Below are 16,197 nucleotides of genomic sequence, written 5' to 3' on the forward strand. Positions count from 1 at the left end.
ACCTATCTGCTGCGTGTTCAAGGAGGAGGAGGAGGACGAGGCTGTGAGGGAGGCTGCTGACGGGGGCGGGGGTCGAGGTGGGGGGACTTTGGTGGGCGGGGACATGGGGGGGTTCGGCTCCGAGGGGGAGAGCTTCGTCGGGGATATGAGCGGTGGGGGCGGCTTGGGTGGCTTTGTGGGTGACGTGGGTGACGTAGGCGACGTGGTCGAACTCGACAAGGTACTTCGTGGCGCCGGCACTGGTTTCCTGCCCGGGGAATCCTCTGGTGACGTCACCTGGGGAGGGGCTGTGGGCGGGGGCGGCGTGGGCGCCCTGTCTAACCAGGAGGACGCCGGAGGTCTGGGGAAGTGATACGAAAAAAATAGTTAAAATACGATTTAAAGAAACGTGTCTGAGGAAGTCATACAAAAAATAAATCAATAAAACATGGTTTAATGAAACGTACTTTGGGCAGGAATACGGGGAAAAACCGTAATTTTAGGGAATTATGTCGGGTGGTTTTCGGTGGCCTAGGTAAGGGTACGGAAAAAAGTTGCAATATGATTTAAAGAAACGTACCATAGTCTGATCACGACAGTAAATACCGAGTGCATTACGAGCGAAGACTTTTTCATTATATACTTTTGGCATCAGTAGATTATTTACAATGACTGGCGAATTAAACTTCCAATTGCAAATCAGTGAAAAAATTTCGAGAGAGAGAGAGAGAGACCCACTTACCTATGTATGCAGCCGCCTGAATTTCAGGTAAGCTCTGAACTTTTTTCGTGTATATTTAATTACTTATCAATTTACCCATTTACTCCTTCTTGTGACCTCATTTCTGGAAGGTCATCCTGAAGTCAAGGTCGTGACACAAAGGTCACGCCAAGGTGACCCACCTTCTCGTGGGCAAATTTAGATTTCAGAAGGAAAAAGTCAAAAACTGGTTTCCCTTTAGAGTGGTTGACGAATGGAATAGACTTAGTAAACATTTAGTTAGCGAGCACTGAAACTATCGGTTGCTTTAAGAGAAGGTTAGGTGGTAAATCGAACTATCTAGTGTCGGTCTCATGGTCACTTGGAGCCTCCGTTCTTATGTTTTCAAACATCCTTGGCCACGTCCCAACATTTGCCCAATTTACGAGTTCCATTCCGGCATTTGTCGTCACTTGACAATTGTCAATCCAAATCAAGTCTTTCGGGTGAACAAAAATTAAAGAATTTTTTGTAGTGTCTGTACCATTGCAACATATTTTTAGCTGTTCTTACTTTATCTCAACTTTGCTTACAAATAAATAAACGAAATAATAATACGACAATAAACGAATAAACAAACAAATATATAAAAATCCCTTTCACTTTGAGTGAAATACCATGGGAAATAACGAATGGCACATATTCCCACAAGTCCAATGGACCGTAGGACAGCTGCATGTACCCACGATGGCATTTATTGCCCGAAACGAAGGTTTCCGTTGCCTTTCTAAGAATATCTTGGGGAGTCGAGGCGACTTTGGCGCCGACAGTGGGAGGGGACGAAACAAAAACAAAAGGCGAACGAGCAAAGGCCACTAGCGCGCGCAACGCTACCTCACTCACTCCCTGTCTACCTTGACTGCAGGCGTGCGTGGTTCTACAATATTAACACTTCATTAACGAAAGCAATTATATATATATATATATATATATATATATATATATATATATATATATATATATATACACACACACACACACACACGGGATGCCACGGAAATAAAAAAAATCGCCTGCCGACACCAGGAATACAAAATATGCTACCCGGTACACAGCAGGGGGTCAATCGCATAACGACTTCCGCAGGATGACGTTACGTGGGGGAACACATGACGTCATCGCCGTGACACGTTCCGTCATCGGACTGCTCTTATCTTCGTCGACAATGATGATAAGGTTATTTTCCTTCCTCTCCTCCTCCTCCTCCTTCCTGTCCATCTGTCTCCCTCTGAACAGGCGCTCACGCACGCGCGCACACAAAGACAAAATATGAGAAAGATTTGAGAGTGCTGATAAAAAAAACAATCTATCACCTAATACATATCAGCAGGATTGTGGAAGGCGTACAGACTGCTGCCGAAGATTAAAGTGGCTTTTCAGTTTATTTTTGAAGAGATAATGAAAAACTAAGATAATAATCGAAACCCTCATCCGCCCGAGACTGGAATGTCAGTGGTATGGTCCCCATTCAGATAACAGATCGAGAGGATACAAAGGGCAACAGCCAAACTGGACCCCAGCCTGGCAGACAAACCATACAAGAGACTAAAATTATTGGAACAACAAAGATCGAAGAGAAATAGGATAGATACACACACACACACACACAGACTCACTCACTCATGCACGCGCGATCGCACAAAAACAAGGTGAATATTACAAACAAGTAAATTTTTGAAAACTGCATTTGTTAACCAAACATTATCATATACCATTTGCCTGGATAAAAACATATAAAGAAATGACTTCCGCAAATGGATCTCTGCATCCCACATGGCGGTTGAAAGTCTGGTGCGTCACGCCATGACGTAATGTCGTCGATTCTTTCCGCCCCCGTTTTCTTCAAAACATCACTCGGCACACCCTTTTTCCACGAATTAATTGAATCCAATTCAATGGGGGTAAAAATGAAGGAAATTGAGAATTTCTTGTGAAAAGCTGATCACAAGCAACTGACAACCCGTATGTCATATCAGGTGAAGATTTTATAATCCCCAGGGAGATGGCGCGCACAGCAGATAAAGGAAAATGTAGTCAATCAATGAGATGTACACAAGGCTACCTCCTTTCGCGTGAATTTAGGTGTTCCTTACTTGATCAGACATAAACATAGATGTCCCCACACCCGGAGAAATAATAGTACCACAATTGGTCGCTCAACAGATTATATTATTATCTATACCACCTACAACGTGGAGATAAAGTAGAGATGATAACATTCATATGCAAGGACGCGTTCACATTTGGCTAAACGACATTGGACTCCGTGTGTGCGCGCACATGACCTCAGCTCTCACCTGGAAATTAACAGTTGATCACAAGTTCAGCACGTGATCTATGATCATGATTCATAGACACATGTACACACAAGTTCAACAACACCATGGGTAATATGGCCAATGTAAAATAATTACAACGGCAGAGAAGACGGATGTAGGAGTGTTCGTCATGGTATTTGTCATTTGACACACATCGGCAGAACTGAGGGCCAAACATACAGATTGCTGGCAAACATAACATTTTTTCACGACATGGGCGATAAAGGTCATGATTAAATAATAACAATGATACATATACCAACGGTTTTTTTTTCTCCTTAAAAGGGAGGTAGCCAAAATCAAAAGGCATAATTCCACTCCCACCCATTCCATCCCCATTCACCACACCTCCCTCCCTCTCATCTTGTCTCCTCCTGGATGACGGGTCACACCTGCATTTCCCCCATCGCCCTGGGTCAGAAGCAATGCAGCAAGACAGCACATCCACAGCTGGCCGCTTCATTTAATCGGCGACCCCCCTCCCCTCTCCGTCCCCTCATGCAGTAACACTGAAGGGGAGAATTCCCTTTGGACTGCGCCACAATGTAATTCACACATAACCACTCCCTTCCATGCATCACAATATTAACCAACCATACACATTCTCCACTCACCTTTATCTTCTGCCTTCTCCCTTCCTTCCTCGACAGACATACCCCTCTTGCTCAACGCCCTTTTTACCCCCATCCATCTTCGCTTGTTCATCCTCCACCCACACATATATATATAAATATATATATATATATATATATATATATATATATATATATATATATATATATATATATATATATATATATATATATATGAAATTGGTATGTTATAACACATTTGTTTAAGTTCACTATAAACCCACTATCGGAGAAATAATAACGGAAGTACAGGGAAACTGTATATTTCGACTACTATCTGTAGTCCTCTTCAGCTGAAGAGGACTACAGATAATAGTCGAAATATAGTTTCCCTGTACTTCCGTTATTATTAAATTTCTCCGATAGTGGGTTTATAGTGAATATATACATATATATATATATATATTATATATATATATATATATATATACAAACCAAGGTTTTTTCCCCTTATATGGGAGGTAGCCAAGTCAAAGTCACGTACTCACTCCAATTCCACTCCCCTCCACTATCATCCCGTCATGAGAGAGAGAGAGAGAGAGAGAGAGAGAGAGAGAGAGAGAGAGAGAGAGAGAGAGAGGGGCTAATTTATTTATCAAGGTGGTTTTAATCGATTAGATACAGGGTCATATTGGCCAACCACTTCTGCCGCACAAACAAGTCAATGCCCGAAAGTACAATATTTACCACAATAAATAATAAAATTAAATAAAATATTGGGAGAAATTGCCCATTAACCCTTTCAACGAAGCGACAATGATGGAGATACAGTAGAGATAATAATTGGACGAGATGACGTCATGTCGTCTCAAATGACGGCGGTGCTGGCCCCGACGCTGACTGATATGGCCGTGCAATTATAATGATAAGAAATCCCGTTATCATAATATGCGTCACTGTGATCTGTCAAACGTCGATTAAAGTCCATTCTGCGCAATGCATAACTTTGACGAGCATATTCCCTTCACTTCGCCAAAATTACCTGTCCCCTAAGTTAAGTCCTAGCTTTGGTAGTTTGGCGAAATGGGAACTCGGGTAAACAATTTGACGAAATACGAATTTGGTTAAACAATGTGAAACACATTACCCAAAATAATGTGGGAACAACGTCGTCAGGCCTACAGAACTACATAAATTATAGTGCTGCCACATTCCCTAAACGTAGTCGACCCCATTACTAAATAAAAATAAATCCACAGTATTTCATATTCATATATTAATAATGTCACTAAATTATCAAACACAAATTGGCTCGAGAAGTCGTGAACGTATCTATCTATTTATTCATCATTATCATTACTGTTTTAATTTCGATTGTCATACTCAACTACCATCCTCCCGAAGGTAGGCAGCGGGTGGAAAGTTCTGGAAGAAACTCCTCCTCCTCCCTCCCTCCCCCTCCCGCCAGCGACCTAACACGGGCACTCCTTGACCAATCCTATCTTATGTCGTGGACTGTGCCCCAGGGTACACAAGGGGTCTATTATAACCCGAATTGGGTCGTTGGGATTACCAGTGGGGTTTAGTATTACTATGTTATGTCTTACCGATATACAAGTGGCTATCTAACGTCTTCGCTTGATAGAAAACTGAATTTGGTAATTCATCTTAGTTTGTTACTTTTTCAACAAATTTGAACTGAAAAAATCGAATGAAAAACTTGGATAAAATAAAACGTGGAATGGTGGGTAGAGTTTCTACTTCGGATACGGAATGACCAGGACATTTGCTAAATACCATAAGCAATTTACACCATCCACACAACCTTACAAAAATAAATAAATGAAAAATTAAAACATAATGAAAAATAAAAATAACTAAAAAAGCAAATAAATAAAATGTTGATGAAGTACAAACCCTTTTCTTAATTACAAACTTGGCAGTCATAATTATCTAATTTTTTCTGCAAGGACAGAGCAACGAAGTGTATTCATTCCTCACATTTTACACAGGAGCCACTGCCCTAGGCGGACCAGGAGAGCGAAGATAGAAAAAAATAAATAATTAAATAAACAAACAAATAGAAATAGAAAATAAACAAAAAACGATAAGAAGCCACTGTTATAAACGAGGCTCGGCGAGCCTCTTGAAGGAGCACGACCTTTCTGACGGGGCTGCAGCACGTGTTCGAGAACCTTCAAGGACTTCGACTAGCGTGCTACCGGGGAGGCAAGTGCGTGGCCCCTTTTCGACTTTTTCACTGTCTTTATTAGTTTCAATGTTTCTACATCAACGTCAGTAGTCATAGGTCGTACGTTGTTGTTGTTGTTATTTTTTATTATTAATTATTATTATATTTATAATGGTTATTGGTGTCATTATTATCATTATTACCTTATCATAATCATCATCATTATTACTATTATCGTCATCATTGTTATAATCACTGCTACTACTACCATCATTACAATCGATGCTATCATTCCTATTATCAACATGTTTACTGTCAACCTATTTTGCGGTTTGGCAAGCAGAAAGTAGGTTCGTGTACTACTTGTTCACAACAGACTGCTTGCCAAGAAACGGCTAGGGGGTATCACAAAAACAAAATAAAAAACAAACAAACAAACAAACAAACAGAGAGAGAGAGAGAGAGAGAGAGAGAGAGAGAGAGAGAGAGAGAGAGAGAGAGAGAGAGAGAGAGAGAGGAGAGAGAGAGGAGAGAGAGAGAGAGAGAGAGAGAGAGAGAGAGAGAGAGAGAGAGAGAGAGAGAGAGAGAGAGAGAGAGAGGTGGGTGGAGATATTACATTGGCTTCCTCAGTGTTGTAACCTCTAACGAGATAACTGCGACTAAATAAATGCATACCCCCTATACTGGGGTACTGACTGCAGAAGTACTTGTATAATAACATGGAACCAACGCTTTAGGGACTGTTTAAGGGCGCCCCTACGGACAAGTCACACATCATTTGTCTATGTCAGAGCAAAATCTCTACTCCTGGAAGAATGATGCTACATTTTGTACTACGACTATCATTCCTTTATCCTCTTCCCTTGAAACTATAATCTATCCCTTCAAGTCTTCCATATTTTCTTTTCCCGTGTCCACTGTGGTAGGATGAGGAAAAAAATCTGCCACTGTGATTCCCATGAGTCGTAGAAGGCGACAAAATAGGACGGAGTTACAAGACTATGGATCCTGGTCTATGTTCATCCTACAAGATGAGAGTCTGGGAGATTTAAAAGAAGAACCCTAAATATGGGTATTGGGACAGAAGAGAGCAAAAAGCAGTATGTTTGGGAGAAGGAAGATACATGTATCAGCATTAAGTGAAACTAAGTTGAAAGGGAGAGGTGATTTCGGGTTTAGGAGTGTCGTGGGCAGAGTGAGGGAGCGATGCAAGGAGTGGTTCTGTTGTTGATAAGTGATGAAAGAGGAAATCAAGTGACGGAAGGAAACGTCTTCAAGATTAGCGTGGGTGAAGGTGAAACTGGGATGAGAATTATAGGTTTCTGCGAGTGCATATGGACCTGGTAGTGAGAAAAGTGAAAAAGGAAAGGAAGACCATTTGGACAGTTTTAAACGTGTATTTAAGAGAATTTTAGGAGGAATTGCACTGGTAATGGGGGATCTCGCAAGAGACGGTAGTGGGGAAGTTTGGTGTGACGACGGCAGTAAAAGAAAAAAGTGAACATATGTGGATTGGATGCAAAGTAGGCCCCGAGATGCACATGTGAGGTATAAGATGAAAAGAGTAGTAGCAAAAGGTAAGGTGAAGGAGGCAAAGAAGGAAGCAGACGTAAAATGGTAAAAGAGTCAAGATGAAGGGGAAATGGTAAGGTTGATAAAGCCAAATGGTGTGTGTGCATATATATATATATATATGCAAAGTAGACCACTTGGAAAAAGAAACTAAGCAGAGCGCGTTCGTATATTACATCTTCACATTGCACTGGATGTAATATACGAAAGCGCTCAGCTTCGAAAGTTTCTTTTTCCAAGTGGTCTACTCTGCATAAATGATCATACGTACCCATGTTCTTATTAGCATATATATATATATATATATATATATATATATATATATATATATATATATATTATATACACACACACACACAAGATCGTGTGAATGCAGTCAACATGATTTAGTTCCATACATTTAACCTAAATAAGGAAAAATCTCCAAAAACGTAAATGTACAAGAAGAGCTGGCGGCTGTCCATCCCGGCACTCTGCAACTTCTTTCCTTGTCAGCTGATTAACGAGATCCGCTCAGCTCAACCCAGGAGTCACAAAGAAAACGTGCTCTCGCTGCAGTTCCTCCAACATTTTGTTGAAACCAGACGTGACCTACACACACACACATACACACATACACATACACACACACACATACACACACACACAGAAAAGAAGGTTGCTGATGTAGTGGTTAATTATGGCCTGACAACTCAACGGAACAGTGATCGAGCCCGGCTCAGTGTTTCAAAATCATCACTACTGTAACGTCAATGTCTTTCATGAGCAAGTGGATGGGGCGTTTGTGCGTGCGTGTGCGTGTGTGTGTGTGTGTGTAGTGCATTCACAGGATTACCCCCAGATCGGGCCATATGAACTATGAATTTTTCACCCAGAAGGAGCTATTTATCACGAGTCCAGCACGTGATCCTAACCTATGGTGAATCACGTACAAACAAATTCAAAGGCATACATGCAAACACGCAGACAAAAATATTTCCAAGGCAAAAATAAAATCCACAAACTCACCTCGGCGATCGAAACTCATATTTGATGTGTGTCGGCTTATTTGCGTGTGAGGCTACGAGGCAAAAGTCCCCCTCCTGTGGACCCCCACCTCTGCCCGGTCCCAATGGGCCCATTTGGTCAGTCGGGCCGCCGCCGCCGCCCATGGAGGAGGGTCGGTCCACGGCGGGGCTCTCTATGACCTCAACAGCGTCATCCTGGCTTCCGAAGGGATTAAGGTGGTTGGGATATTCAGTCTTCAACTCAGCGTCCTCAGGATGGTAGCGTTCACGTCGCTTTGTAAACGTATACATGGCTTCAACGTTCACAGGCAATCACACAACTTGTTTCATGTCACTATTTTTTTTTTCAATTTTAGATTCAGCACACTATACACCGTATATGTGGTAATATTTCAAGACGATTTATTTATGAAATGGGAAAAATACGTCCACTGTCACTGTTAATTCCACCCATGGAAGACAAAAACACCGTAATTCAAATGCCGTCAGTATACTGGCAGTTTTAGCTACTTGCTTGAAGAGTAGAAATTACGTGACTCCATGGAGAGAGAGAGAACGAGCGATAGTGATGGCGACTGAAATACTCTCAGACCTGGTCGCAGGGAGCCCAGTGTACTGTCTGTCCGGTCTAACAGACCACCCGCATCTGAAAACGAGAAAGGCAGAATTAGCTACTGGGGTGAGAGAAAATTTGATAAGCAGTAGTGACACGTCGCTCAATCAGATAAGAGCGTGAACCTTCTCCCCCTCCCCTCCCCTCCCCTCCCTCGGCCAAAGGCTCTAATCGCTGACTGACCATCCTACATCTCATCCACACCGCATCCTCTATATACACAAAATCGCCTGTTATTCCTCAAAACAAAGTTCTTAAATGCATCATTAAGACACAGTAGGTGCGAATAGGATATAAACTACCTCAATCAACAAAAACACAGGTTGACAAGTTCCATCATATACTCCACGTGTTCTGTAAAAAACAAACATGTTTACTGTACACTTAGCCACACAAACACATGCGAGTGCATGAGTGTACATGACATATCTTCAAACCACTAACCTAGGGCACACTCAAAGTCACGAGCACGCACACAATCTGACCACAGAGACTGAACAATGGATTGATATTTTTAACCTAAATACACTAAAACTGCGCATATGCCCAAATAGACATAAGGGAAAATTACTCAAGGTAATATTACAAAACTAGTGCACTTGTTCTGAAACACCTTGAACGTAAATAATTAAGTACAATGAACCAAGATAACACTACGGAAGGAAACATTAAAAAGAGTGCAAAGTAACAGCGCTCCATAAAACTCAAATTCCTGGTGGATTAGCGAACGTTGATCACTGCGACGATCTCCCGTCACCCTGGGATGGTCGCTTGCAATAACATACAAAGAGGGGAAAGATTAACCAAGTGCCCTTGGTGCAAAGTCTGAGTGGGTGCCCTCGCCCCAGTTATAGGCACTCTTTATACCTGATACTCCTACTTTGGTCACTAGGAGAGTCTTGTCCAAAAACATGATCATGATAAAAAGCAAGAATTTATGAAACCATATTTCATTTTACATTAGCAGTGACTTATTTTCATTTCTTCTTGTGTCTGCTCCTCGATGTCTTGTCTTACAATTTCCTGTGGGAATAATTCAAGGGGAATTTTTATACATATTTGTACCCAAATGCCCAAACTCCAAGTAAAAGATAATTCTATTGTAGAGGGAACACTTGCGACATGACGTCACTGGGCATCCAAAATTCAAGTTTTCTTGCGACATGACGTCACAAAGCATGCACGACGCCGGTATTCCTGGGCTCGCTATATCAGAATAAATATGGTAAATGACGATTTAACTTTTCAATAGTTTTTCAAGTTGGCAAAAACAGATCTCAAATTATATCATTACGCCAAATCGCTAGTCGTATTTAAGAGGAAACAAATAGATCTTTAGCCATCTCAGTTGATTTCTCTCCATATCCTCTTGTGGCTTAATCACCCCTTCATATACCACGTAAAAAATAACATCCAAACCTTTGAATTAATTTATTTTGGTGCACGCATCTGGCTAAAAAGTTACCCCAGGTTTCAGTATGAATTTATACAAGGCTGAGAGGTACTACTCGTGCGGTGTATCGTATTTGCTATCTTAGGTCATTTGAGGTCGAGGAGGCTCATGCCGAGAACCCCATGTTATCAAACACTAATCTTGATGACGTCACGTGAAGGGATTAATGATGCTCTCTCCCTCTCTCAGATCTTGTTCCAGCTTACGCAAGACTGTTTTATTCATATAAGAACAAGAGCCCATACACTATTTCAATCCACCACCATTACTATTTAACAATTAAGAAATCTAATTTCAAATGACACCAGACGATTTTCAGTCACCCCAGGTGACGTCATCAGGGAGGATCAAACTTAACCCCAATAGATTTCAGTTTTTCGAATCAATTAACTCAATACAGTTGTTCTAAAAATATTTTATTACCATGAGCATAGGCTACAGACAATAATTCTTCATTCACTTGCCCCAAAAATATTGTATAAACAAAAAAGTGGCTGAAGCCAGACATCACTGTAGTCGTCTGGCTGTGTACTAACACTAATCCTATTACTCCCTCCCACGAGCTTCCTCCTTGCTCTCACTTCCTGTAAAGAATATCTACCAATCCTAACCTACGTGACTCTGTAGCTCTGTGGTAGCGCTTACGCTTTGAATGCAATTGACCCGAGTTCGAGTCCCTGTGGGTGCAGATATAATGTATGTAGTAAGGCTTCATATATACGAACTACGTATGTTTGTACGTCAAGCTCGCCTTAAACATACAAATAATATTAGTCCATCACGTTTCTACCATATACACTTTCTACGTGACAGAAAAGAAGATTAACTTAAGTCTAGAATGTATACTCTGGTCTTCACCGAAGTGGGAATACAATGTGACAAACTGCAACTAATTCTCCTACACTGGGGCTTCTGAAAATTCCCAATGAATATTTCTCGGCACGCAGCCAAACGCCTTTTCCAAGTCTATAAAAGACGATGTAAACATATCGAACCCAAAGCCAACATTTTCCCGTGATTACCCACAACCAATTCAGTCGTTGTTCCTCTTTGTTGTTCTAAAAAAGAAACTGCTTCATCCTGGTTTGTCCTCATTTTCACTTGTTTTCCTTCCGTTGGGTTCGTTGTCCTCATTTCTATTTGATTTTCCTTACGTCGCTCGTTCATTGGCTTTCGTCGTACACCAACTTTCGGAGCTAAGATGAGAGAGAGTAAAGGGTGATAGATGGGAGAGGACTGGGTGGGGGGTGAAATGGGTGGGAGTGGATTTATGCCTTTCGACTTTGGCTACCTCCCTGGTAAGGGGGGAAAAATCCCTTGGCATATGGATAGATTCTTCACTAGCTTTGCACTGTGTAGTTCTGGTTTGTTTACAATAATTTCTGCAAAACCCTAAACGATGTTACTGATGGAGTACTTTTTCCGTCTAAAAATCCCGTGGAAGACAACCACAGAATCCTCATTAATTTTTCCTTACATCTCCGCTCGTAACTGTTTTTTTTTCTTCCAATTCTCACAAGTCATGACAGCACGGTCATAATAAATCAATCTCATTGGTGTTAACATTTGGGCGTATCACAACTAACACCACAGTCGGACGAAAGAAAGGGTTGAGTAAGCGAAACTACATATTTCGATTGCTAACTGGAACCGTTCCACTCTTCAGGTACTACTGAAGAGGAGTGCAGTTAGCAATCGAAATATATAGAGTTGAGTAACCGAAACTATATTTCGATTGCTAACTGCAACCTTCTTCAGGTACTACTGAAGAGGATTGCAGTTAGCAATCGAAATATATCGTTTCGCTTACTCAACTCTCTTTCGTCCGACTGTGGTGTTAGTTATGATTTACAAATGTGTTACTACATTTCTTACCAGTGATTTGGGTATATATAATACATTTATTTTACCCTGGCAACTTCATTCACCTGACGGAACCCCCCTAACACTGTCGTTTAACCCAATGTCGACTTCAAACCAGTAAACACACTAATCTCCTTCCCCACACCATTTCTCTTGTGAAAAACGTCCATTACCATCACCTCTAATCAATCATCGTAACACTGCTGCCATCGACATCTGCTTTAGCATCTGCTACTTCGTTAATAAAACTTCAAACTTCCTCAACCCGACCCGGCACTCTCAAGCCTTACATAAGTGAAATTCCACTCACTCGTCCCTTGAGTAATCGACCTTCTTCAGCTGAACTCGATCGCCTGAAGACAGTTTCAACAAGTTCATATTTGTACAGTTTCACAAACTTCATCTTTCCCGCTATGTCTGCATTATCTGGCGATAGAACGAAAGATAATAAAACCTCTCTCTCTATCTCATATATATATATATATATATATATATATATATATTATATATATACACACACACACACACACACACACACACACACACACACACACACACAAATGGAAACTGGCATGCACAAATCTTCCTTCAGTTGCAATTCTGTTTTAACATTCTATACTGTCTTTGCCCCACATCAACTATTAGTTCTCACTACCCCAATGATAATAATATTATTATAACAACAATATTAATAACAATTACAGTAATACTACTAATAATAGCAATAAGAACAATCACAATAATAGCGACACCATAAGGGGATGTAACAAACAATGCTCCAATTACAATTCCTACTACTAATGCACGAGGAAGGCGGACCACCCCGAACTCCCCCTACTTCGGGATTCCTCCTCGAAGTTCCTGGCAAACGGGTTCCTCCGCTTGGCAAACCGGCTTCCCTTTCAGTGAACTAACCTGACGCCAGTCCTCACAGGACCACACTTTTAAACCTTTCCGACAGCCCTGGCGAACGGCTCTTTCTACTACTACTACTACTACTAGTACATACATACATACATACACTAAGGGTTTTTGAGAGAGAAAAAAAAATCCACTCCCACCCATTTCATCCCCAACATACTTCACTCCCATTCACCCCCTCCCTCTTATCTTGGCTCCTCCTGTATAATATGTCATCCCCACATCTCGCCCACTGCCCTGACTCAGAAGCAATGTAGCAAGACAGAGCACATTCAGAGCAAGGCCGCTCCATTTAATTGGCGACCCCCCGCCCTCTTCGTCCCCTCATGCAGAAAAAAAAGAAAACTGGAAGAATTTGCCTCGGGTTCCTTCGTGAAGTAGATTTAGGTCTACAAACTTATCAACATCACTATTAATACCATTGTCCAAGTCGTTTATGTACATAATGAACAATAAGGGACACAAAACCGAGCCCTGGGGAACTCCACTAGAAACCCTCACCCATTTGGATTTTACAACATTTATGGTGACCCTCTGTTTTCTGTCATTGATCCAAGCTCTAATCCAATCTATGCAAAGGGCTTTGATTTTTAGTAGTTTCTGGTGGGGCACCTTGTCGAACGCTTTGCTAAAGTCAAGGTAAATAACATCGTAACTGTCATTATCTGACGCCTTATATACGTTAGTGTAAAAAAAAAATAGAAGATTAGTCACACATGATCCTTGGAGAATCCCTGCTGAGTCACGAATCAAATTATATCTCTCGATGTTATATATCTGACTCTATTAACTATTACAGATTCAAGCATTTTACCTATAACTGATGCCAAACTGATTGGCCTGTTAGTGGAACAAAATCTTCAAGGGAGGCAAAACTGTTTTCTAGTCATAATAACGATGCCTGAGGCAACAGAGGACTTGTGTTGTGCGCATCGAAGAACATTTTCTTTTAAGGACGCATCCCCTCCCCACCCCCATCCGGCCGGTCGGTCTCAAGAAAGTGACGCAGCTGTTTCCTGTCTCGCTTGTTTGTTGTTTCAAATCCCTGAGGAGAACTCACACACAGGAGGGGTTCTCGAACTCTGTTGCTTGGTTGGTCAGCGTTCCAGCAACCCCTTCGCCATCGAGGGGGTGCCGGGGAGATGAATAAAATAGGCTGGCGGCAGGCACAGGAGCCACATCGTATAGAAGACCCCAAGACTCGTTTAGGCGAGTATAATAAAGTTACCTCCACTGTGGATACTACAATGGCTAACGGTGCCTCTTATGAAACCCTGTCTTCTTCCATATCACTTCAGATTTTGGATCTACGATGTGAACGAACCAATGACGACTTTGCCTATGTTCGATTGGTCGATGCAAAGAACGCATTTACAACTTCATGAAGAAAAAAAAGAAAAATAAAAAAACTGGGCAACGTGGTACTTATGTGTGAAGCCAGCTTACACATACGACACTTCCATCTCCTTAGGCGTGAGTCTCCCTTGCTAGTGGCCAAGACACACACATACAAACACACTCAATCTACTACTAGGGAGGAGGGGAGTGCGGAAGAGGATGGGAGAGAGCGGAAGAAACACCTACTGCACCTACTTAAGATTCTTGTCTTCGTCAAGACAGCGCGCGTTCTCTCTGGGTAGTGACAGTAGATGCATATTTGTGTGTGTGTGTGTGTGTGTGTGTGTGTGTGTGTGTGTGTGTGTGTGTGTGTGTGTGTGTGTGTGTGTGTGTGTGTGTGTGTGCGCGGGGGGGGCAACATTTCAATTTCATTCCCAGAAGAAAATGATGAAGAACGGGAAGAATTCTCTCTGGGTAGTGACAGTAGATGCATATTTGTGCGTGTGTGTGTGTGTGTGTGTGTGTGTGTGTGTGTGTGTGTGTGGTAACATTTCAATTTCATTCCCAGAAGAAAATGATGAAGAACGGGAAGAATTCTCTCTGGGTAGTGACAGTAGATGCATATTTGTGCGTGTGTGTGTGTGTGTGTGTGTGTGTGTGTGTGTGTGTGTGTGTGTGTGTGTGTGTGTGTGTGTGTGTGTGTGTGTGTGTGTGTGTGTGTGTGTGTTAACATTTCAATTTCATTCCCAGAAGAAAATGATGAAGAACGGGAAGATGTACAAAATAAATAACTTATCAAGGAATATTATTGTGCCACGAGAAGGAGGAAGAGTACAACGAGGAGGAGGAGGAGGAGGAGGAGGAGGGCGAAGAGGTCGAGAAAGAGGAGGAAAAGAAAAGGGGTCTTTTATCGTGGACTCCCTGCCAGCGATCTCCTCATTCTCAGATGTCTCCCCCAGATATTCCAAAACCAGTCTGGAGGACCTCCGTAGCGTAATGGGAGCTAAGCAAATAATCTGATAGGTTCAGTCGACTTGAGATCCCACTCAGGGACTTCAAAGGACCATTTGGGAGCAAGTGGGATGCGAAAGCACGGGGCCAGGCACTTGCGGGAGGGTCGAGAAGTTGGAGGAAAGGAGTAGACGAGGTCTATAGGTCCTTAGGGCGGGAGACCTTAAGGTCAAATGTCGTATGAAAATATTGACAAATACTTTCGCGAGGTGACCCCACCCCCACTCGTCTACCACCTGGTGGACAACTTCGATGACGTCACCGGCTCGCAGAGAAACGTGACGTCATTAAACAGCCACATGAAGACCTCGCCCCCCCCCCTCATTACCTGGGGTGGGTGGGGGTGGCAGGTGACCTTAGGGCACTCGCAGAGAGACCATGAATACGAAGCCAACTGTGTCACGAGGTTGTGTGGGTCGTTCGTCACATGGCCGGCTGTGACAGCCCGCCATGGCCACAAATGGCCGACGGACCGTATCGGATATCTTTCACCACGTAACCGCAAAATCGTATGAAAAAGAACCTTCCTTTTCTAGACGGCATTCAGGTATGATGGGACGGGGAAGGGAAAGGGGAGTCCGTGTGGTGGATCTGGGTGT

General features: G+C 42.3%; 1 protein-coding gene across 3 annotated transcripts in view; it reads right to left on the reverse strand.

Moving 5' to 3' along the window:
* Nucleotides 1-16,197, reverse strand: part of LOC143037898 (uncharacterized) — a 47,573-nt gene that overhangs the window by 15,951 nt on the left and 15,425 nt on the right. For 2 of the 3 annotated variants that reach the window (XM_076206541.1, XM_076206542.1), the window contains exons 2-3: nucleotides 8,401-9,045; nucleotides 1-340 (exon numbers count right to left, since the gene is read on the reverse strand). The exon at nucleotides 1-340 is cut by the window's left edge and continues 550 nt beyond it. In XM_076206541.1, the coding sequence (XP_076062656.1) occupies nucleotides 1-340; nucleotides 8,401-8,690 (630 nt within the window). In that variant the 5' untranslated portion in view covers nucleotides 8,691-9,045. The remainder of the gene's footprint in view (nucleotides 341-8,400; nucleotides 9,046-16,197) is intronic. The other variant, XM_076206543.1, reaches the window with a different exon arrangement.

Source organism: Oratosquilla oratoria, chromosome 23 (assembly GCF_046742065.1).
Source record: "Oratosquilla oratoria isolate Oo_2021 chromosome 23, ASM4674206v1, whole genome shotgun sequence".
Lineage (NCBI taxonomy): Eukaryota > Metazoa > Arthropoda > Malacostraca > Stomatopoda > Squillidae > Oratosquilla > Oratosquilla oratoria.